Source organism: Gracilinanus agilis, chromosome 3 (genome assembly GCF_016433145.1).
Source record: "Gracilinanus agilis isolate LMUSP501 chromosome 3, AgileGrace, whole genome shotgun sequence".
Lineage (NCBI taxonomy): Eukaryota > Metazoa > Chordata > Mammalia > Didelphimorphia > Didelphidae > Gracilinanus > Gracilinanus agilis.
This window is the reverse complement of record NC_058132.1, coordinates 259,121,777-259,147,181: the sequence shown is the minus strand read 5'-3', so window position 1 is coordinate 259,147,181 and position 25,405 is coordinate 259,121,777. Positions and strand designations below refer to the sequence as shown.

The following is a 25,405-nucleotide window of genomic DNA, read 5'->3' as shown; positions in this document are numbered from 1 at the left end:
GGTACATATTTGATTCAATAAAAGTTATTTATCTGGCCATATATATTTGCTCAAACATGCACCACAGAATAAAATAATTATTTACATAACAGAGGCTGTTTCATTGACAAAAATGTCAGCTTTGTTGAGAGCAGAAGATGGCTAAGCAATACTGCAGGAGAATGTGGGAACAACTATACTCATGTGATATGTTTTGTCTGTTACTTTGCTGAAGCAGATTCACTCATCTGCTTTCTAGAAAGCAACATTTAATCGAAACAAAATATAGGACTTTGATAATTGGAAGGAAATTTGCACTTGCTGAAACAGAATTATTTTCATAAAAACAATCCATTTAAAAAATTTGAAGAGACTTTACAGGCACATAAAAACCGTTTAGAATGAGATACACATAACAAGCTGAAATACTACCAGATTTAGGGCCATATAAGAAATGGAAGGATTGCAAATATTGTTGACATTATGTATCATTTCCCTCCCTGGGCATAAACTAGAATTGTAGCTATCATGATAGCAAATAACTTCTGTCTGTATAATTGAGGAACAATAGAGCAGAACCCTTGGTTCTTATCATTTTCCTAAAAAATTTAAACACATTTACAGAAAGAGTTACAAAGGATAGTGAACAACTTGTGGATTAAGGAAATGATAAAATAACTCGGTCAAATTTTGCTTTAAAAAAACAGCAAATAGGGGCAGCTGGGTAGCTCGGTGGATTGAGAGTCAGGCCTAGAGACAGGAGGTCCTAGGTTCAATTCCGGCCTCAGATACTTCCCAGCTGTGTGACCCTGGGCAAGTCACTTGACCCCCATAGCCTACCCTTACCAATCTTCCACCTAAAAGTCAATATACAGAAAGTTAAGGGTTTAAAAAAAACAAATTCATGGCAAATATCACATGTGAAATACAGTGGATATAGTTACTATACTAAAAGTGTTTGGTGTTTATGTTATCACATTGATCACTTTGCAGAACTTAACCGATCCCTACAGACTAAGTAGCCATTTTGTCTTTTCTCTTCTGCAGTGTCAGTTGGTAGTGAGAACAGAAACCCTCTGTCAGTGTTGTTACCCTGTTTTACAGAGTTACAGTGATAGAGAAGGGTCACTGTCTTGTGAGAGGCACTGACCTTAAGTATGTTTGAAAAAAAACAGTCAGTTTGGCATAGACCTCCTAAAGGAGTCCAGTTGACACAAACACATCACCTTCACAGGCTGTAAACAATTGATCACAAAGACAGTTCTTTGTTTCTTTTTACTTTTTATTTTCCCTGACATCTTTTCCTTTACTTCCATTTTCTAGTTTGTCCATTTCAAACTTTTCTTTATCTGGTTTCGTTACACTATCATATGAAGGTGGAGAGGTGGTAGAGGAACTTTCATCTGTCTTTTCTGGAGTAGTGTTACCATTTAGTTTATCAATAATTAAATGTTCTTTAATTGGTAGGTCTACCCTACCTTTACCATTATCATCGTTATAGTCATTTGGTACCCTTTTAAGCCTTTGTCTAAAAAGATAGCATTTGAAATTTCGCTGAATGATAGCAGCAGAAACTTCTTCTTGTTTCCGTTTCAAAGTAGTTGTGATTGGCTCATAAGAGACTTTGGAAGGATTAGATGCCATAAACCGATCTTCCATCTGTATTCGGAGAGCATCCATCTCTCCACTTTCACCCAAAACACGCTTTGTAAAAGCAAATAAGATGTCAAGGCAGTGAATTCTGTCTCCACTTACCATGGGCAGATCCATGGCTATGAGTTGGACTTTGTTTGGTTTTGCTATAAGAAGAGGTGGATCGAGGGCGGCTGCAAAATCAGAGAGTTTACTGTATTCTATGAATTGGGTAGCATCGGGGTCAAACTTCTCCCAAACCTCATAGAACATCTCAAAATCATCCTCACTCAGCGGCTCAGCACTTTCTTCAGTAGCAACACTGAAGTTCTCCAGGATCACAGCGATGTACATGTTTACCACCACCAGGAATGAGATGATGATATAACTGACAAAAAAGAAAATCCCAACAGAGGGGTTGCCACAATCTCCTTTGACTGAGCTTCCAGGGTGAATTGTTTCTGGGTCGCAGTCTGGGGGTCCACTGTTAAGAATGGGTGCGAGCAAACCATCCCAACCAGCAGATGTGGTGATTTGGAAGAGGCAGATCATGCTGTTGCCAAAGGTCTCAAAGTTGAACATGTCATCGATTCCATATTCCTTCTTAACATAAGCAAAGTTGGACATTCCAAAGATGGCATAGATAAACATGACCAGGAAGAGCAGGAGCCCGATGTTGAACAGAGCAGGGAGGGACATCATCAAAGCAAAGAGAAGTGTGCGGATCCCCTTTGCTCCTTTGATAAGACGGAGGATTCGTCCAATCCTGGCAAGACGGATCACTCGAAATAGGGTAGGGGACACGAAATATTTTTCTATCATTTCAGCTAGAAACATACCTGTTGGAAAAATGAATAAAATCTTTGTAAAGTTCATCTTTTGTAACTTCTTTAATTTTTACTAAAATGATATATAAAATATTAAGCTAGACATTGCATATGCACATTTTATTTTAGAATTCTGCTTCTACAAAGTGTCATGAACTCATGGTCTGAAGTAAACTTATTAATGAAATATCATTAAATTTTAGTAAATAGTTTGAAGGTTTCGCAGAACCAAATTGCATGAGTCAATAAAGTCACTTCCACTTAGGAATCTATAAATATTTTCATTTATTTATTTGTTTGTTTATTTATCTATTTTAAACCCTTAACTTTTGCGTATTGGCTTCTTGGTGGAAGAGTGGTAAGGGTGGGCAATGGGGGGCCAAGTGACTTGCCCAGGGTCACACAGCTGGGAAGTGTCTGAGGTCGGATTTGAACCTAGGACCTCCTATCTCTAGGCCTGACTCTTAATCCACTGAGCTACCCAGCTGCCCAAGGAATCTATAAATATTAAATCTTGCCCAGCTAATCTAATCTCCTAATATCCTTATTAAATCTGAGATAATTGCAATTAACTTCAAGTAAATATTCATGAAGTACCTACTATGTGCAAGTCACTATAAGATGCTAGAAATATCTAGATAAAAAATGACACAATTCCTGACCTCAGGGATTTAACTAACATGAGGGATAAAGATGTGTGTAAAAATGACAAAAGGAAATGTGCAGTGGGAAAAACCGAAAGATCCAGGCAAAGTTCTTTAAGAAAATTTGATGAGTAGTTTCTGCAGCCAGGGGAACAAGAAGAAATCTTTCAGAGTAGGTGGTACCCTTAATGGGCCTTGAAGAAAAGGACTTTACTAGAGGGAGTTTCCTTATCTACAGCTTCCTACTATGATGATATAACAATCTGGACAAAATAGGAAGCTATCGAAGGTTTTTTTTTTTTTGAGGAGAATGGTATAGATAGACTTATGTATTATTCTGACAAGTATGAGAAGGATGAACTGGCATGGAGAAGAAGGGAAGGTAAGGAAGGCAGCTTAGGAGACTGTGAGAGGTAATAAATGCTTAAACTAGAGTGCTTGTAGTATGAGTGGAGTGAGATAGAAGTATCAAACTCAAGGCCCACAAAATCCCTAAGTATTATCTGAACCAAATTAAAATGTAATTGGGAAATGATTAACAAAGTGATTAAAATGCAATACATATAGATAATGTTAAATTGCAATTTTCTAAGACAGTTCAGGGTCCTACTTCTGGTTGAGTTTTACACCACTGACAGAAGAGATATAGTGGTCATAGAATCAATAACATTAGATATTATGATTAGGAGAGAAGGAAAAGACCAAGATGACAGCTTGTAGCCCAGGTAACTCCGTTATTACCAGTAATAGGAAAGGGAGTAAGACCAGCATGTTTTGACAAATATGAATTCACATTTGGAATTGCTGAGTGTGAGGTGCTGGTGGATTGTCCATTCAGAGGGAGAGGTTTAGCAGGCAGTTGGAATAACAGTATACAGAAGAATCATGAATCAAAGTTGATAGAGAAAGAGCCTCAGTTAGGAAAACCAGAGTTCAAAGTCTTTCCTCTGCAACACACGTACTTAATGAATGGAGATAAGTCATAGCCTTTCAGTATCCCAAACATAGTGTCAAACTCGAATAGAAATTCGAGGTGGTATATTGACTTAGAAAACCACAAATTAACATTATCTATATTATATTTTACTTTTATATACTTTGTTAAACATTTCCCAATTATGTTTTAACCTGATTCAGGTTCACTTGGGAGTTTTGCTGCTATGTGTTTGACACCTCTCTTAGACTAGTTATAGAATAGCTGTCTAGCTGTTTTAGTGAAGGAACTTTTCTTTCCATAAAACCCCCATATCTATGCAGTCACAAGTCCATAACTGACCTTTCCAAACATAATTTAACATGTGCACATTTCATTAGAATGACTATTATTTTTATTGTCACAAAACCTCCACATTTTCTTTGTAATTTTGCCCAACATACTACTGTAATATATGTGGATGCCTATTTGGTCTTTTATTTTTGATAAATAGTGATATAACCTACTTCCTTTTTAGCACACATATCCTTGATGGTGTCTTTTAAGCTACATTGTTACTTGAAACTCATCTTGGGTGAAATACTATAGTATCTCTACCATATTTTTTTCATTTCCCAATAAAGCAGCTGAAATTCTCATTTTTTTGAGATCATAAAGTATGATGATTCAGAGATGGATAATATCATGGAGAATATTGTCTTAAAAGATGGACTTTTGAGACAAAGTAGTTTGGGATCCATGACACAATGATTTCCTAAGGATAATTCAGTCCAATTTACTCTTCCTATTGAATTCTACACCCAACTCATTGTTCATTGACTGGTCAACATTTAGGAAGCTTCAAGCCATCTTCTTGTTGCATTAAAAACCTTTATCAAAGTGTGAACGTGACCCTGGATTCTTGAAGGCTAGGCTAGTAGATCACCAGCTTCAGCAGGATCTTCCATATCATAAAGGCCTCATGTATGACTTTGCTAAGAGAAGTTTGTTTTCTGAGGACCAGCCTGAGCAATTATAAGCAGAGCATCATTAGTAGGCTGTACACCTGCTGAAACCTTTTTTTTTTTGTTTTGCCTATGGAAATCCATTAAATGAAAGTATGGTTAGGGAAAAAGAAACGAGAAGGATAGAATAAAAAGAAGCTTTGTGCCTCTGTATTATGAATGCTTTTTAAAATAAAATTATTGGTAGGTATTAAACAGGGGAAGCACCAAATAACACACAGGAAAAGTTTGTTACTGATAAGGTAATTATCTATCTGTATAAAGGCAGACCATTGACTCATCAGAACTAAGGTGAGATTTTATTTTGAAAAAAAAATGAGAAAAATACATTGAACAAAATTAAAATGATTGGACCCTGAATTATCTAAACAAGTATTTGAAAAAATATGAATGAACAAGAGAACCAACATTAATATAAATTATAGTTAGAGTATTAGACCTGGAATCAGGAAGCCGGAATTCAAATCTAACCTCAAAGACTTACTAGCTATGATGATCAAATGAAATAATATTTTTAAAATACTTATCACAATGCCTTACATATAGAAGGTACTTAATACATTTTTTTCACAACCCTCCATAATAATTTTATCCAAAAAGTTTAAATACTGTAAATCAATTGCCCAACATAGACTAAAAAGTCCAGAATCATTTTAGTGAGTGAAAACATCTGATTTCTTCAAACTGTGGGATATGTGAAGGCAACATCATGTTTGAATATAAACTTATCTGCAAAATCTTATGAAGGAAGGGTGATTAATGATTATGAGTAATATAATATCAAAAAGAAGAGTAGAGCAAAAAGGGTAAATTCAGTTTAAAGAAAATGTGGCAAGATATTCAACTGAAATTGAAAATGGTAAAGATTACAACAGAAAAAAATGGAAAATCTTTTTTAAAAATCTTTTTAGCAAACTTTGTCCATCAATAAAGTAAAGTTCTTAGAAAGGAAATTGAAATAACAATAAAGGAATAAAATAGGAAAAGCAGGTGAATTGGACCAAGTATATAGTCAGTCAAATGAGATATATACTGGATAAATGATGAAAATCTTACAGGGAAGACATTAGCATTAAGGAGCATCAGGAAAGGCTTATTTTGTAAGTATAATGTTAGCTGGGCCTTAAAGGAAGACACAGGAGATGGAGATAAAGAGGGAGAGAATTAAAGGCATGGGATATAGTCAGTTCACTGAGTAGGGTGATAGAATGTCCTATGAGAGGAAAAGCAAGGTCAGTGTCACTGTATCACAAAGCAAATGAGGGTAGAGTAAGGCTTAAGAAGACTGGAAAGGAAGTGGAGGCAACTTATGAAGGAGTTTGAATGCTATGCAGCAGATTTCATATATGAGACATGAGGTGAAAGGAAGTTCCTTGAGTTAATTTAGTTAGGGCAGAGTGAGTTGGCAGAGTCAAACCTGTTCTTTAGGAAGATCACTTTGATAATTGGGGGGAGAGAATTATGACAAGGAGACCAAACAGGAGGCTATCATGATAGATTAGCAGGAGGTGATGAGGGTCAGGGTAGTAGCAAAGTAAGAGGAGAAAATCATTGGCGTAAAGATAATCATTGAATCCATGAAAGCTGATGTTATCACCAAGTGAATAGTATAGAAGAGATGAAGGGCAAGGATAGAATCCTGGGACACAGCCATGATTAGCAGATGTGACTTGGATGAAGATCTGGTAAAAGAGACTGAGAAGGAATAGTCAGTTAGGAGGAAAATCAGGATGGAGAAATGTCACAAAATGGGAGATGTTGTAAAGGTCAAAGCAACAAGACATGGCAATGGACTGGATATGAGAGATGAAAGAGTAGTCAAGGATGACAGATTACGAGCCTGAATGAATAAGGGAGTTTTATACTACCCTCTATAGCAATGGGGAATTTAAGAAATGGGAGGTTTTGGTGTGAGATCAGTTTTTGGCATGTATTTAAATTACCTAATCTCTTCAAGATGTCCAATAGTACATAGAGACTAGAGGTCAACAGAGAGGTTATGCCTGGAAAAATAGATTTAAGAATCATTAGCCGAGACATGATAATTAAATCCATGGAAGTCAATGATATCACCAAGTGAAATAGTATAGAAGAAGAAGAGATGAAAGTCTAGTACAGAATCCTGGGGGACATCCAGGTGCCAAGGCATGACTTAAACAAAGATCCGGAAAGAGACTAAGGAATAATCAAAATAGGTAGGAGAAGTGTAGTGTCACCAAAACATAATGAAGAGTATAAAAGGAGGAAGAATGATCGACAGTATAAAAGGCTACAAAAAGGAAGTAGACGCTGGAAGCAATATGATTGTGAGTATGTTGAGAGACTAATATATAAAGTATTTGAAGGAACTGATGAAGCTAGGAAGCACAGTGCATTATATTCAGTCACAAACACTTACTAGTGTGATCCTGGGCAAGTCACTTAATCCATTTGCCTCAGTTCCTTCATTTGTCAAATGAACTGGAGAAGGAACTGGCAAACTACTCCAATAGCTTTGCTGAGAAAACCCCAAATAGGATCACAGAGAATGAGCACACCTGAAATGGGCTCAACAACAACATCTCAAAGGCATGGGAAAAAACCCACAAACCTTGTTAATACCAAAAAAAATCCTGTCCTTCAATGTATATATAAAATCATTATGAGAGTCATTTATACACAAATCAGCATTCTTGATAAGAGTAGTAGCAGGGAACAATAATCTCTCACAAGTGGTACTAAACAATGGATCACTTCCTTATTATCTCACAATTAAGTGAAAGTTGTAGAGTATTATAACATCCAATTGTGCTTATTGTTTTTTAAATTTGGTTAGAATGAACAAATTCTGTCCTAAAAGCTCTTTGAAGAAAATTTTTGCCTGGCTAAGGTGGGTGGGTGTACGTAGGATACAATAATAATTAATGAAGAACTCTAAAGAAGGACAGGATTAAAGGACATCAAAAAGGAAGTGTATGGCAGAAAAATGGGCTGGCCATGTGGCAAAGAGTGAGAGGTAACAAGTAAAAAGAGTATTCCACTGGTATAGGAAATATTTTAGAGGAAGTGAGGAAGACCTCCACCACAGGAGGTGGACCCCATATGTTGAACTTTTTTTTTTTTAATTTTTTAAACCCTTAACTTTCTGTGTATTGATTTTATAGGTGGAAGATTGGCAAGGGTAGGCAATGGGGGTCAAGTGACTTGCCCAGGGTCACACAGCTGGGAAGTGTCTGAGGCCGGATTTGAACCTAGGACCTCCTGTCTCTAGGCCTGGCTCTCAATCCACTGAGCTACCCAGCTGCCCCCATATGTTGAACTTTTGGAAAGATATGGACAAGAATCTCACAGTATGGGTATGCAAGGATAGATTATAGTCTGAAACAGTAAAGGGAGCTCCCAAATCAATGAGATCACAGATCCATCTGAGTATTCTTCTCATTCACATATGTAGACATATACATACATGCATACATATATACACAAACTCAACAGGCTGGTTATGCCACTACAGGTTATAATCTGGGCAGTGAAAATTCTAAATTAATTTTTCCTTAACATAGGTAGCTAGTTTTATCTCTCATTGAGAAAATCCTATAGTGTCCTGGGATTTGATGCAGTCAACACAATGTCATCCATGAATAGTGGCAGTCTAAAAAACTGCAATTAATGGGAAGGAAAATACTTGGATTCTGTCTTTTACTCTATTACATAATATTTGTGTGAGCTTGGACAAATCATCATCATATGGAAACTCAGTTTCCTCATTGGTAAAACTAGAGGGACAAAATAAGGTCCACTTTACCCCTAAAATATACTATAATCACTCTTCTGCTTACATTCTGTGAATGACAGATATCCACCATGATAGACACAGACCATCTTAGGTGAACGCCTACTCTTAGTTGTATGTCTTATTTTGACATTGGTCAACATGTTTCTAGTGGCTATATATTCTCTTATAATTTCAAAATGTATTAACTTTTTAAAACAACTGTTAACAGGTAGCATTTTGTACTAAAATAGGAGTTCTTAAACTGGGGCTATGAACTTTTTTCAAAAAATGTTTTTGGCTGCATTTCAATATAGTTGGTTTCTTCATAAATCTTGTATTTTTTTCTCATGCACTTAAAATATTCTGAAATTTTATCTCATGCACTTAAAAATATTCTGAAAAGGTATCTGTAGGTTTGACCAGACTGTCAAAGGGTTGCATGACACAGAAAAATCAGCAATGAGGTCTTATATTTTCTATACATCTTATTCAACTGTAAAGCCTGCCAAAATGTGCATAAATACAAATTTTTATAGATTTAAAGAAGTAGGGATAGTTGATAATATATCCTTATTTATTTGTAAAGTATCTAGTCATTTTTGTTTTGTTTTTTTGTAATCTCCCTTACTTTAAGATATATTGAAAATCAATGGTGATCTTATTACACAAAGATAGTTAATTTCCAATTGACTGCTAAGTTGTTTTTCTATCTGTTGAGATTCAGTCATTTAAATTTTATGATGTTTAATGTTTCCATGTTAAGCTTCCTCTTATTCTAGAATAAATATTCATAATGGACAAAAATGATGCTTTTTTTTGGTGCCCCTTTTCATTTCTTGATCCTGAACTACATTTTTTGAAGCAGTTCCTTCCAACCACCCCTGTGCCTATCATTGCATTATTGTCACCACAGTATCCAGGTATATGTTAGCAGTTTGAAAGATTTTATCATGTTATTCATAGATATTTTCTGTCTTTATCTTCTGTAACACATTGAAAAATGAATTCTAATTATTTCATGGTAGTTTGTCTGCTTCATGAGCACCTCATGGCAATATGACCAAATATTACTTGGAATGATATTCCTTATTACCTTAGACAGTCAATGAAACCAGATCAACAAATTCTTTTGTTCTCTGCAGGTGAAAACTAATAAACAATCTTCATATTTGTCTTTTGATTCTTTATGTTTTAGTCGATTAGTCAGTAAGTATTTATTAAGTCCCTATTAAGTGCTAAGCACTCTGGTTAGCATTGGGGATACAAAAAGAGGCAAAAGATAGGCCCTCAAGGAGTTAACAATCTAGATTCATTTAAAGTATGAATGTCTGTATGGATGTAGTTTGTTTTCCTTGGTAGGAGATCAGCTCTTTAGTCCTTACCCAAAACTTGTACATTGAATTCTGATAGTTAAAGCAATATTTGTGATTGTCTATAAATTATTTGATTCTTAGCATACCCAGATAAGAATTTAATTTCTGTCATCACTTCCAGAGGAGCCTTCACAGAGCTGGGGCCATTTTGTATTTTTGTCTTCTTTTTAGTTCTCTTAGCCAAAGAATTCTTGTTTCTCTCTGAATTTAACTAAGCTGGTCCTTGGACAGTAGATAAAACCTACAATCTATGATTACCTAGAGTTAAATCTTTGTCATTGGAATGATATCTTATCTTTGAAATAGAGCATTTGTAAGGGGATTCTAATTATTAATAGAGAAAGACAGAACATTTATTAAATTTCCCAGGATGGATTCAGAGATAAGGGAGAGAAGTAGAGCTAGAGGAGAAAGAGAGGAGAGAAGAAGAGTGGGATGGAGAGAGGAGAAAAGGATAGAGAGGAGGAAAGAAGAGAGAGGGAATGAGGGAAAGAGTGCTACCCTGATTACTCAGCCATTTTGTTCTTACCTTTAAATGCATTTGAATGACAAAGAGCATGTGGGAGATGAGGGGAATCTTGTTTTACTAGACAACTCATAGCACCTCTGGAGTTTTATCAGCTTCCGTTTTTTAATAGGCTTTAGAACTACAGACCTTCAGGGATTTAACTGGAGTTAAAAAAAATGTTCTTACTCCAAGTCTGATGGATGTCTGATGAGTCGGCATCAGGGAAAAAAGAGAGTCAAAAGAATCAACTTAACTTAATGGGAGAGGCATTATCTGCTGAGGGTCACAGAGACTACCTCATTGTTCGTAAGGCCAGAGGACCCAGTGTGACAGAATCAAAAGACTTCATACTCAAAGCCATGCTGAAAGTGTAATGCAGAATTATGAGAATTATATAAGTGTGGTTTGTCTTGGCCACACATATATGCCCTCCATATGTTTTCTCTAGTCACATATGTTTCTGGTTTATCGATCCCTTCTCTTATGTTCCAGTCAAACATGTATATATACTCCATGAATTTCTTGGTCATATATATTCTTTTTGTGAACTTTCAATCTTTTGATGTATGGTAATGTGGGAAAGTGTACCCTAATGTGGGCCTGGAGATACATTTTCCTATAACATAATTTTGTAAGTTATTTGATTAAATTTCTTTTTTGTGATTTACTGTATCTTTTGGTTGGCTAAAGTAAACACAGTAGGGACTCATGAACAATGGGTTCAAATGGGTGCTAACCTGAATGCTGACAACCTAGCATCACATCTGGGGAACTTCTTTTTTTAATCTTTTTTTTTTTTTTTTTTGCCTTTACCTGCCATTTTAGAATCTTTGATAAGTATTGGTTCCAAGGCAGAGGGGTTAGGCAATTGGGGTTAAGCAACTTGCCCAGAGTTACACAGAGGGGAAGTATCTGAGGCAATCTGTTAAATCTAGGACCTCCCATCTCCAGGCCTGGTACTCTATCTGCTGAGCCATCCTGCTCTCCCTTGGGGAACTTCTTAAATGAGGAGTTCCTATATGCCACATGAAGTTAAGTTAAACATCCATATACTTAAGATATTTTGTGGTATATGTTTTTTGGTACCTCCAGCAAATATGTCTATATGTATATAGATTTATGTTCTAATTTTGAAGTAAATTTAAACCAAAGTCAACTCTATTTGAACTCTCCTAAAACAAAGCATATCTTACCCACAATGGAAAGGATGACCACCACAAAATCAAAAATGTTCCAGCCTATGGTGAAATAATAATGGCGGAGAGAGATCATCTTCAGTACACATTCTCCAGTGAAGAGGACAATGAACACCAGGTTAATTCGGGACAGAATGTTAGTCATATCATCGCTCTGATCGTCAGTCTCCACCATCATGGTGACCATATTAAGGCAGATGAGAATCATGATGCTGATATCGAAGACTTGTCTGGTTACAAAATCAAAGACCATTCCCTGGAATTTATTCTGCAAAATATAGAATGTTGTCATTTAATTTCTTTTTCTTCAAAAGAAGAATGAAAGAATTACAAGTGCAGTATAATGACAAAAAAGTCCTTATTCATATGAGTGTCAGGATTGGTAGACAAAAGCAGCTCTCCCTAAATTATCATTGTTATTTTTATTCATATACTTTCTTAAAGGCTTTCCCCTTTTTCTCCATTTTCCTCTCCCTTGTTGTATTATGTGGAAAAAAAAGTTAAAAAAACAAACCAACTCTTTAGCATCTAGTAAAATATTTAAAATAAAAACCTCATTAGCCTATGTGAACTTGTTTTGGTCTCATGAGAAACAAAAAATCAAGCATGTCAGAAACTGAGCAATTAACTCACATTCCTTTAATACTCATAGACCTTTTTTGATTTTAAGGATAATGATTTAGTTCCTGATACGGAACTAACAACCTATTGTTTATGGAGTTGTTTAATTTGGAAAAGCTTTGTAAAAGTTGATTACATTATTAAAAAATATTTCCAAGTGGAGCAATGCATAAAGTCTGGATCTGCAGTCAGAGAGATCTGAGTTCAAATATAGCCCTGGTGACCCTAGATAAGTCAATTCACCTCTACCTGCCTCATTTTTCTCATCTATAAAATAGGAATAATAATAACACCTATCTCCAAGGATTGTTGTGGAGATAAAACAAAATATTTACAAAACATTTTTCAAATCTTAAAACACTATATAAAGATATTATCATCATTGTTTTGAAATAATGTCTTAATTTTTGTTTCAAATCCATTGATTTGATAAAATATTCTCTTTAAGATTTATGTATTCATATTTAAGATAAACACAGTAAGAAGTACTAAAGAAAGAATTTTTTAGAAAAAAACACTAAAGCTAAAGTCAACATGATTTAAGCTTAAATTCTTACTTGCTAAGACAAATTCAGAAAGTATTTTCTCTGATTCCTCATTTTCCTCACAACAGAGTACAAATTTCTTAGCCTGATATGCAAAATCTCTGCATTCTGGTTCCAACCTATCTGGTTGGCTTTATACTATTCACTTTTGCATATTTTGTTCCAATCAAACTGTACTACTCAATCTTATTCTTTTTTCCATGTTATAGTTCAACCCTGCCTCATCTCTGACAGTTGAAATCCAACCCTTCTTTAAAGGTCCAACTCAAGTCTCATCTGCTCCATGAAACCTTCTCTGATGTTTCCAGATGGAAATAGCTTCTCCCCTTTTGAACATTTCACAGAACCTTTTATGAGCTTCTGCTCTGCCCTTCTCTAAGGTATAAGGCTGGGTCTATCTCAGAATCTCTAGCACCTAGCATTGTGTCATTCAAGTAATGGTTCTGCATTTATGTCTACTGGATTAAATGAATTGCTCTTTGTTAAATTCTGAGATGCAAATTTCTTCCCTGGAAGTAGAGGGTGGGGAGGGTAGAAGTCACTCTTTTATGGAACTTCCTGTGATTCCTATGTGGGTGCTATCTGTACTTTTATATGACTATCCACATGGGACTTTGAGATAAAACATGATAAGCACATTGACTATTTTCTGAAACACTGGATGAAATACCGAGTTGTTTCAGTAAAAACTTCCTCTTTAAAAGAAGACTATTTTCTATCCAAAATGGTAAACAGAGCAAGACAAAATAAAGCAACAGAAAAGGATGACATAAAAATGCTGAAAAGGGACAAGTTCCTATACAGTACAGTGGTGTGGAAGTTGAAAAGAGATAAAAAAATACTGACTAAGCTGTGGGAGAATCAGATAAAATTTTCATGATTTGGCCAGGGCTACAGTCAGACTAATGAAGACTAATGCTATTTTGTCTAGGGATGTGTAAATTTGGAGCATTACTGTGCCTAGATTACAAATGGGTAATTTCATTTGGCCTCATTTTTAGAGGCTGCTAATTCTTAGTCACATTCAGGACAAGAACAAATTCTTCACTCTTAAATGAACCTTGCAATAAGAACCACATAGGGATGATGCCACAAAAATGTGTTTGATTTGCATCACATTCACCAAGCCAATATGTTCATAGTTAAGATAAAGGGTTTTTCTTACTGCTGGTCTAGGAATAGGTTTCTGGGGTTTCTTCGATCCTAGTTTCTTCATTGCATTATAATATTTTTTCTGTTCCTCCGTCATAAAGATGTCTTGCCCTCCAAAGTAAAGAAACATTATGAAAACTGGTTACAACCATTGTCACATTCAATATGTTACAGAAATTATTTTAATAAAATACTTCTGAAATACTAAGCCAACTTGTTTGGGTTTTGAAATTTTCATGTTTGCATTCTGAGTTACTAAGTTTTATGCTCCCCAAGGTTATATGGTATGAAAGGTTAAGGTTATGAAACATTTATGGAATAAATAATAGAGTGGTTGCTGGCCTTCAAATCAAGAAATCTCTGTGTAAATCTGGGCTCTGATACTAATTGTGTGACCATGGACCAGTGACTTCCTCAATTTCCTTTTATGTAAGGTGAGAAGAACAATTTGATCTATATCATTGGATTGTTGCTGGGAAGTAGCTTTGTAAAACTAAAAAACAATTCCTAAATAGGAGTTATACTATAAATAAGAAATAATGATTCACATTCTTTTATAGCACCTTTGATTTAGGTAAACTTGTTGAATATGGGGAAAACTAAGTTGTTTGTTTATAAAACATGGGAGTACCCTTGCAAATATAAGTCCCTAGCCCTTCATAACCTGTCCCCACTTTATCTTTCCAGCCTCATTATTTATTATTCATTATTCTTCTTCTTGTACTTTATAATCTAGCCAAACTGGCTTTGTTGTTCTTCACACAACACATTCCTTCCTGACTCTGTGCATTTACCCTGGCTGACCCCATGTTTACCATACACTCTCTGCTCATCTCCTCCCTGTAGAAGTCTTTGCTTCCTTTCTTACTCAGCTCAAACCCTACCTAACACATAAAGCCCCTCTTGATTCCTCTAGCTGCTGGTGCCCGCTCTTCACTAATTGCCTAAATTTAATTTTGTATCATTCTATATATGCTTTTATCTTTACAAGCTGTCTCCTCTCATAGAATGCTAGTTCCTTGAGCACAGGGATTGTTTTATTTTTGTTTTTGTATATCTAGTGCCAAGCATAGTACCTGGCATATAGTAGTAGGCACTAAATAAAAATTTATTGGTTGATTTCAGTTCTCTGGTAGGTAAGCTTTAAGAGTAAATTCATAATGAAATAATCTTTTTGCTTTGACATAAGCAAAAGAAACAGCAACAATAGAACAGTTTGTTCTCTTTCATCCTATAATCTTTTCTGAGAATCATCTTTAGATAATTCCTTAAGCAGTTTGTAGATTTTTGTGGATAATTCTAAAATGATGTCACCAGGTTCTCCTCCTACAATCATGCGAAAGCAAAAAACACTTGTTCTTTCAAACACAGCAAATTAATTTGATTATACAGTGAGAGAGGTAAGGGAAAACTCTCTTTTGTTTGAGAAACTGAATCTAGGTAATATTTTTCTTAGTTACTAAGCCACTTTCTAAATCTCATATGCAGCTAACTGGACCAGAATATGAAAGAGTCAGTTGGTTCATTTTACTATGGTGGATAATCTGGATGGATTCACTACAGCTAAGTGGAGCATGCCTACATCTAGTTAGAGTGTTAAAATGGTCACTATCTGGGTATAATATAACCAGATCTGGTCTGGTAGTTGTAGAGGGCTTCTAGAGACCTATCTCAGGCTGGGATGAGGTAAAATATCTGGAATACTTATCTTCTTTTTCTGCTGGTTGAAGTTGTCTATGATGACACCAATGAATAGGTTCAGGGTGAAGAATGACCCAAAAATGATAAAGATGACAAAGTATAAATACATGTATAAATTGACTTCATAGTCAGGTTGTTGCTTTACCTAAACAATAAGCAAACATAGCATAAGCATTCAGTCCAGATTTATATAAAGCAAGCAAGTTTGTGGGTTAAGGTAAGTTATTTAACATAAAAACAATTTCTATTTTGTAAAATGTTTAATCCAGAGTATTTGTTCCAAATTACTGTGTTCGACCTCACTAGAGTTTCAGACACCAAGTCTTCTGACCGACTCAAAGTGCACTTGGCTTAGCTCTAGGAAGCCCTTTGGAGCTAAATGAATACTAAAGAAGACAACAGAAGGTTTGGAGTCAATACAGAGCATATGTGTTGTCAGCAGAAACTGAGTTATACTGTTATTACTTTCATTTTTAAGAGAATATTTAAGACAAAATAAACAAATTCTGAAATGGTACTTTAATTTTCTCAGTATATTTGAGTCAATTGGAAGTTGCTTGATTTTACATTTCATCCTGAAGTTGCTTCGCAAATAATCACAACTTATTCTTTCAGAGCCAAGAAGGATCCTAAATATCTGTCCCTCTTTCCCATTCCTCCCAAGTTCTCATTTCTGTCATGAACAATCTTACTAGATTGGACAATTAAGCATCACAAGTCATTCAGTTAGAAGTTCTTTCTTACTTAAGTACATGGACATTTAGAATATTTTGCTTTTCAAAATGTAATGCTTAAAACAACTGTTATATTATAATTTATAACATTCTGAGCACCCAATCTAGGAACTGTAATTCTAGTACATGTTTATTATAGAAAAATCTAACTATATAAATAGCATATAAATGATACTCACTTCTCGTGAATCAACAGCTGCATACATAATATCCATCCATCCTTTAAATGTGGCCTATAAACAAGACATATTTAAATTCTACAAGAAATCCTGCTTCTGGAATATAAATGGCACTTTCTCAGACAATTACTTGATAGTCTTATTTTAAATAACTATTTTCATCCATTATTTTAAGATGCTGTTATAAAACAAGATTTGCAGATGTAGGCAGATTCTTGGCTTCTTTTATTTATTCTTGGAAACATTTTCCATTTCCGTTCTAAAAAATTACAAATCCAGTAATGCATGCATTATTCTTAATGCATACAACCATCCAAAAAGTTCAAGTCATTAATAACAAATTGAATTCTTTAAGTGCTAAGACAGTTTCTGTATCTACACATGACTGACTCTACTTGACAAAATTATTAATCAATTTCTAGAGCAAATAATACATATATAGTAAACTCAACGAGGAGTAATTACTAAGTGCTTTCCTGTTTACAAGACAGTGTACCCAGTGTAGAATATACAAATAAAAAAGTAAATCCTTTACCCTTAAAGAATTACATTCTCCTAAAAGAGAGGGTGGTGAATATAGGATGTAAACATTATAAATGTCAATATAGTCAATCTAATACAAAGTAGCATTAAGAAGGAGAGAACACTAAGAATTGTGAAGATAGAAGGCTATGTGCTGGAGGTGGCATTTCAGGAGAGACTCAAAGACAGTTAGGGATGAAATGTGGTGAATGAGGAACAGTAAGTAAGCCAATTTGACTACGCTATAGAATGCAAAATGGAGGAGTAAAATGGTGTGTTTGGAAATAGAGGTTGGAGTCATATTGTGAAAGGTTTTGCCCATCAAACAGAGGAATTTACTTTTGGTCCTGGAGGCTTGTTGTGTGGAGGAATGATATAGTTATGGAATGTGAGGGAGAGTTTAGAGTCAAAGATCACTCCAATGTGGTGAACCTAGATATCTGGAAGAATAGAGTTATTCTAGACAGAAATGGGCATGTTTGAAAGGGAGATGGGCTTGGAAGGAAAGATAATGAATTCTATTTGGGACACATTGACTTTAAGGTGACTAACAAGAAATTGGTGATTCAAGAATAGAAAGACAAAGGATTTATTTATATTTTCATATGTATTTATATATATGTATATATTTGCATGTATATATTGAGTTAACTTCGGAGACTTAATAACTAAATTTAAGAGAACAGATGAGATTGCTGGAAGAAAAGAGGTCCCAAGAGAGAACTCTGCAGAATAATCATGGTTAGGGGACATGATATGGATGATGATAGAGAACTGGAAAAGAAAGTATCATTAAAAGTCAGAGAGAATAAAGTATCTAGGAAGAGGGGGTAGTCTACAGAGAGGCCAAAAAGATAAAGAATGAGAAAAGACAATAACATAGGAATTATCAAGGACTTGATAATCTTGGAGAAAGCAATTTCAAACAAGTGGTGAGGTTGGTAACCATATTTAAAAGATTTAAGAAGTGACAGTGAATAAAGAAAGTGGGGGCAATGAGTTTAGATAGCTATAAAAGGGAAGAGAAATATAGCGTCATAATTTGAGGGGATGGCAGAGTCAGTTGAATATGTTTTAAGAATGGGGAAGCCCTGGGCATGTCTATAAGCATCAGGGAAGAAGCCTGTGGGAAAAGTGAGACTGAAAAGTAGAAAGAGAAATAATTGAAGGGACAAAGCTACTGGAGTTGCAAGAAAGGGAAAGAATCAAGAATATAATAGAAGGGTTGACAGAGAAAGGTCAACCTTTTGTCAGAGACAAAAATTAAACGAATGGTGGGGAATGAAGTTTAGGGGATTTAAGGTATGGAATTAGGGAGTAAAAACAGGTCATGAGAGACTAAAGTACTTTTTAGTCTTTTGGTAAAGTCTAAGGAAACATCCTGTCTCAGGAGAGGGAAAAAAAGGTAGGATTTGAAGAGAGAAAAAAATGTTTTGGACAGATGCTGGGAGAAAGTGATAGTTGATATTAAATAAGGAGAAAGGATTAGCTTGCAGCAATGAGAGTCCAATTGATGTTAGATAAACATTTGTAGTGGATTTAATTGGTTATTTCCTTCAGAGATGTTCACCAACACACAGAGTAGTGGAGAATTAAGAAGTAAAGGTTTGGCAGTATGTGAGGAATGATGTGCCTCTTGGCCAGAGTATTCAAGGGTAGATGATATTGTTAAGTGGAATTGCTTAGGTATAGGATGAAAGCAATGAAAGGACATAAATGTGGCTAAAACGGGAATAATGAACTAGGAAAAACATCGAGGAAGGAATGGAGTGACTAGAAATCATGATGAATACAAAGAATAGGCTTAAGAAGAATAAGGCAAAGGAAGAGGTGAATGGAAAAAAGGGTTGCAGTCTAAAATAGCAATTTCAATAAAGAATCACTTTAGCTAAAATGTCTAAACCATTTGTAGACAAAGGCAAAGTTTGTGATATTATACTAGGATTTTAACCTCGCGTTATAGCGAAACTCTGCAATCATATGTATATTAGAAATATGTTTTTTCTCCTTAGGAAACTGAGTATAGTAAGTAGAACCTAGGAAGGCTACAAGTCTGCAAAATGACATAATAAGGATATAAAACACTATAAAATAAAATTCACTTTAAAAATTAATTGGAGAATACAGAACATTTAAAGGAACTACAAATCATTTTCTTCTCAAAGTTTAAAAAAGTTTTCCAAGTGTTAGGAATATAAACTGAATTAACATCATCCATTTTTCCATCATAAATTTAAACAATCAAAAAGGCCATCCCAACAGTGTAAGGATTATACTTGTTGAAAAATTTTAGGTCACCATTCACTTTGGTATTGCTAATCATAACCATACAAGCAGACTGATAGATACTCACCACTTGAAGCAGGGCAAGATATCCAGCTCCCACATTATCAAAGTTTACTTTCACATTTTTCCACCGAGCCTGATCTCCAAGAGCCTGACAGTCAGTAATATTGTTGACTTCCTTAACCTCGAACTTGATACCAGTTGTGACATTAACACAGTGGTAAAATTTGCCAGCAAATAAATTTACTCCCATGATGCTGAAGATGAGCCAGAATATGAGACAAACCAACAGGACATTCATGATGGAGGGAATGGCTCCAACCAGAGCATTCACAACCACCTAGCTCAGAAAAAGAAAACCATACATTAAAAAAAATGAAACAACTTTTTAACTTAGGTACTATTTGATTTCCTACTAAAATAGCATTGTGCATGTTTTTAGCAAAACATGCATAAAAGAATTGTAACTTCCAGCTTCAATGTTTAAAATAAAATAAATATTTGGTAAATGTAAAAGGAAGTGACAGAACTTAAGATCTAAAGCATATTTGAAAAGCAATAGTATGCCAAAATATGAAAAGAAATAAAGGAAAACCTGGTAGTAAGATGGAGTCATAAAATGTCTGCTAGAGGAAAAAAAGGAGAGAGAGAGGCATTAAATATCAACAAAAGAAATTAAAAATAACAAGCAGTACAAAATAATTTGCAGGAAAAAAGTTAGACATGAAATTAATGAACTTATAGACAGGATGGTTATGCAAAAGACTTTACAAATAAAACAAAGTGTTACATTTTCCTTCAATTTTTTAAATGTTCAGAATCTGAGAAATATTAATAATAATTTGTTTCCTTTCTACTTGCTTGTTAATAGTTTCTAAAAAGTATATTGCTACAAAAGTAAATTTTTGTCTGAAGACATAACATTACCGCTCCAAATTTGTCTAAGTATGTTGGTGGAATTTGAGATGTCTTTCATTTAGATCAAGGCACATTTTATTTAAAAAATCTTAAGTAAGACTAGGCACATTTTATTTAAAAAATCTTAAGTAAGACTAATCTAGTGAGGAAATAGAATACTCTAGTTTTTATCTGAAATGAGCAGGATCAGCCTAGCCTAATGGTAAGATATTTGAAATTTTAAAGAAAATTTAGATTGAACACATAATTTTCCTTTTAGTTAATCAGCCCACTTCCTCAAAGACTATAATATACTCTTACTTTAATTTAGGAGACTAGGTTGCACAGTGGGCAGAGCATAGAATTTGAAATCAGAAGGACCTGAATTCAAATCCAGACTTAGATACCTATTGGCCCTAGTAAGTGACAAAATTTCTGTCTGCCTGTTTCTGCTTCTGTAAAATAGGAATGACAATATTAACACTCCTAGGATTGTCATAAGGATAAATTGAGTAGATATTTCTAAAACATTTCACAAACCTTAAAGCACCTATTTTTGTATATTCAGTATACAAAGATAAGTGGTAGACTGAATTTGGCCCTTAAACTGTAATCTATCAACCTTTAATTTAGAGTAAGTATAAAACAAACGATGTATTCAAGAACTTAAAAAACCTGAATCTCAATAAACTTGGAATTAATAACTCACATGACTGGTTTGAGGGTCAAAAATATTAGTTTTATGACAGTTCATTTAAAAATTAAAATAAAATGTAATTGTCTTCTATTTTTATTATTGTTATTTCAAATCGTCAAGGAAAACATACACACTAAAATTATTTTTTTCATTTTTTATTACTTTACTTTTACAGAAATTGAAAACTATAATACAAGGTGGCCACTTATTCTTATCCCCAAAATAATGTGTGGAAATTACCTTCATAATGATGTATGCTTAATTTTATACAATTTCAAACATACATCAGAAGTCACTACTATAATTAGTAATAAAAAGGGTGTAACTATACTCTTCAAATTAGAATACAAGTAATAAGAAGAAAGTGAACTATGCTCACTGTTCAGAGGTCTAGGATATAATTTATAATTACATAGGTAGTTAATGAAAAGAAAAAGATTTCCTCAAAGGCAGTTTTGTCTTTAGTAACTTCCAACTTCCTATTTTTGCTCTGCCTCCAAAACTATTAAAAGAGGCTGAAATGTTAGGCTTTTTTCTTTTACATTAAAAATTACGTATTACTATTACATAGAAATTATTTACTTTTAACTACCAATAAATTTTTGAGAACTCTGAATAATACCTGTGAAGAGGAAAAACATCTATCTGTTCAGGCTTTACTCTGTATTTATTAGCTGTGTGATCTTAGAAAACTTGCTTCCCTTTTTAGGCCTCAGTTTCTTAGTTTGTAAAGTGAATGAGGATGAATTAGATACTTTCTTCAAACTAAATCCTATGTCATTATTATTGATTCGAGTAAGAAATATGAGCCAAAATGAGTTAATGTAATATGTGTGGTTACATATAGCCTATTATTTGTCAAGCAGTGTGATTTTGGTGCAGTAGAAAAGCCAATGAACTCAGAGTCAAAAAATCTGATTTTTAGTCTTAATTCTTCCATTAATTAACTATATGCTCTTGTCTGGTTCATAAAATCTCTTTGTGATTTAGATATCTCAAGATAAAGATGAGCCAAATTCTCTGATTTTATGATTCTTTGAAATATAAGCAAATAAATTAAGTACAGCTTCATAAATTGCTCATTTTATTATTTGGTAAAGCATAATTTTGAGAAATTTTCATGTATTTCTTACCCTCATTCCTTCAAATCTGGATAATGCTCTCAGAGGTCTTAAAGCTCGTAGTGTTCGAAGGGATTTGATGGCACCAAGTTCTGAGTACCCCAGGGCATTGGCTACCAAGCTAACCAATGATACCTATGCAATTCAAAAAATAAAAATAATAATTTTAATTAAGCAGTTCTATCATAAAATGGACAAGGATATAAATGCCCATATCTTAACAAGGGAAATTTACCTGAAAAACTTTTTAACAGACCATAAACACTTAATAAAATCTGGTTACTATTTGATTGAATATAAAACCATGGGCAATTAATTCTTTTTACCTTTTTGAGCCTCAGTTTTCTTAAGTGTAAAATGAAGACAATATTTGTAATACATCCCTCCCCTGTAGGGTTTTTTTTTTGCATGGATCAGATGCATGTATTTATGTAAATTGCTTTATAAATGTCAGCTATCATTATCAGTACCATGTTAAGTTAAACTATGGAACTAGTTGGCTGGATTATAGATGTAACATAGCTCTGTAGCTCTACAATCTCTACATATATAAACATTTGAATTGGATACTTCGATATTTCAATGAATCTGATTTAATTGATGTATATACTTTTTCCAGTGTGCAGATGACATATTTTCTCATGTTGGCTTATTCTTTTCCATGTTTTTCCATAAATCTTTCACAAAGAATCTACCCAATATGTGAGGGTCTTAATATAACACAGCACTTTAAACACAGGCACCAGTATAGTACACAGTCTATTTATATGTTATTACTTTTTATTGCTATATAATCATGGAACCTCATTTTTTATCCCATCTCTTTGGATGCTATTATTTATGCCATTTCTTTCATAGAATTCATTTTTGAAAACACATTGAAGCCTATTAACATCTAGTTTTGTCATTTGGGTGACCTGCAATTTTACTTCTTTAGGATAGTGGTATTCTATTCTTTGGTTACTCTTTCATTTTAATACAGTAAAAATTGATAAAGACATGTTCCTTTAAAAAAACTACTTGAGGGGCAGCTGGGTAGCTCAGTGGGGGGCAGCTGGGTAGCTCAGTGGATTGAGAGCCAGGCCTAGAGACAGGAGGTCCTAGGTTCAAATCCGGCCTCAGACACTTCCCAGCTGTGTGACCCTGGGCAAGTCACTTAACCCCCATTGCCTAGCCCTTACCACTCTTCTGCCTTGGAGCCAATACACAGTATTGACTCCAAGACGGAAGGTAAGGGTTTTAAAAAAAAAAACAAAAAAAAAAAACAAAAAAAAAAAAACTACTTGCTTTTACTGTGTTTCAAGATGGCTTACTGAAGTCCAAGTCATAAACACCTAAAATACCTTTTGGTGAGGTATCAAATTTAGCCAAAATCAGCCTACAATCTATAAAAGTTACTGTGGAACAAATAGGCAAACCCAAGTGCTAAGTGATTGAGTTAAACAGACCTTATTTCACTCAAATAGTTCTTGTTAAGATAGCTTGAAATTAATTATTTTTGTGCAGTTGTGGTGCATCTTCCCTGACCATTTTAAATTATTTTGCTACTGTAGTTCTGAAATAAATTTATAGCCCAAGAATTACATTCTAAAAACAGAAACCATTCCAGGAGTTCTTCAGGAAGAGGTAGCTAAGAGCAAGTCCCCATGAGACTTCAGCCTGAACAGCTTTAAATATGCAAGCTACTTGATAGTTCTCTGTAGCTGACCCAAGACAGATTGCTGAGTTTAAGCATCAGTAGTTGAAAAAACATATACAGTGATCAAAAAGCATTCAAACATGAAAAATAAAGTGGCAAGATTCTCAGAGAGAGGGAAGCAGAGAGGGGGAGTAATCCTGAAAGACATGTCATATTCAATTCAATAAATATTTATTTAAGCACTAGCTTCAGGCAGGGTGATGATGCAAGATAGAGTGCTGCATGTACTTCAATTTAGGAAGACCTACGTTCAAAGGCTGCTTCTGGTACTTATTAGTTGTTTAGGCAAGTCACTTAATCTCCCCCTAAGTTTCACACAACTTTGACTAAGTTATATATGAATTACTGGTTTGTAATATGCCTCAGTGGTGATATCTACTGCACCAACAAAATCCCAGGTTGTTAGCATATTGAATTATGTGCAAAGCACTTTTATGTACTAGGGGAGATTTCTCCCTCCCTCTGATTTGTCCTGAGATTTGTCCTGAGGAATTCCCCACAAAGAAACTCTATAAATGTAGAGCAGCACTGGCCTTGCCACTTACAGGCTGCAAAAGCCTTAGATGGAAAGTGAACCTAAGTCTTCCTGACTCAAAGGCCAGATCACCAGTGAAAATACATAGTTTAAACACTCTGTTTCTTTCCTCATGAAGTTCCGGGGTCTATTTTTAAAATGTGATTATAAACCTCAGAATTATCTCTGGGGCACCTTCCTACCATAATTTCTATTACTGCGTATGGGGTCAGAGCGGGCAAATTCCATTTATACCCGGGAAAGTCCAGAGTTACTGTCTTTCAATTGGGTTTTCAGATGCCACAGAGGAGGAAGGAGACTATGGGAATAATAAAATTTGGTAAAGTGAATCATACTACTATTTCTCCATTGCTCAGATGATCAATGCCTCATAAATATGTATAAATAATAGGGAGGCTTGAACCCTGCTTCACACTTTGCTTGTAAATTACTATATATAGAAATCCATAAATCGAATACCTATGTCATATATAGATTGGCAATTCAGAAGAGAGTGGGAAACAGAAGAGAAAAAAAGTAATTCTAAAATAAATATTATTGTCATCCAAATTACTCCAAAAGAAAATTTTTAATTGTACTTCATGGGGCACTATCATCCTTTAAGTCTTCCAGATTCACCTTGGTATCATCTTCAACTAATTATTCTTCCCTATCCGAAGTATTTGGTCAGTTGCCTAAGCTTGTTTTAGATGTCATCTCTAGAATATATCTTTTTTTCTAAACTCAAAAAGCCACTACCACAATTGAAGCCCTCATTCTCTCTCACCAGATTTATCTTAAAAGTTCCTAATTGTCTTCTTTTACAACATGATGAACATGGAATTATGTCTTGTATGATAACACATGTACGACCCATATCATATTT

At 34.6% G+C, this 25,405-nt stretch overlaps 1 protein-coding gene across 13 annotated transcripts in view; it reads right to left on the bottom strand.

The window, feature by feature from the left end:
* Nucleotides 1–1,254: 1,254 nt before the first annotated feature.
* SCN3A (sodium voltage-gated channel alpha subunit 3) overlaps nt 1,255–25,405 on the bottom strand; it is a 101,825-nt gene continuing 77,674 nt past the window's right edge. For all 13 annotated transcript variants that reach the window (XM_044666548.1, XM_044666545.1, XM_044666552.1 and 10 more), the window contains 7 exons: nt 22,319–22,441; nt 19,659–19,931; nt 16,784–16,837; nt 15,878–16,015; nt 14,183–14,287; nt 11,849–12,119; nt 1,255–2,450 (listed from right to left, as the gene is read on the bottom strand). In XM_044666548.1, the coding sequence (XP_044522483.1) occupies nt 1,255–2,450; nt 11,849–12,119; nt 14,183–14,287; nt 15,878–16,015; nt 16,784–16,837; nt 19,659–19,931; nt 22,319–22,441 (2,160 nt within the window). The remainder of the gene's footprint in view (nt 2,451–11,848; nt 12,120–14,182; nt 14,288–15,877; nt 16,016–16,783; nt 16,838–19,658; nt 19,932–22,318; nt 22,442–25,405) is intronic.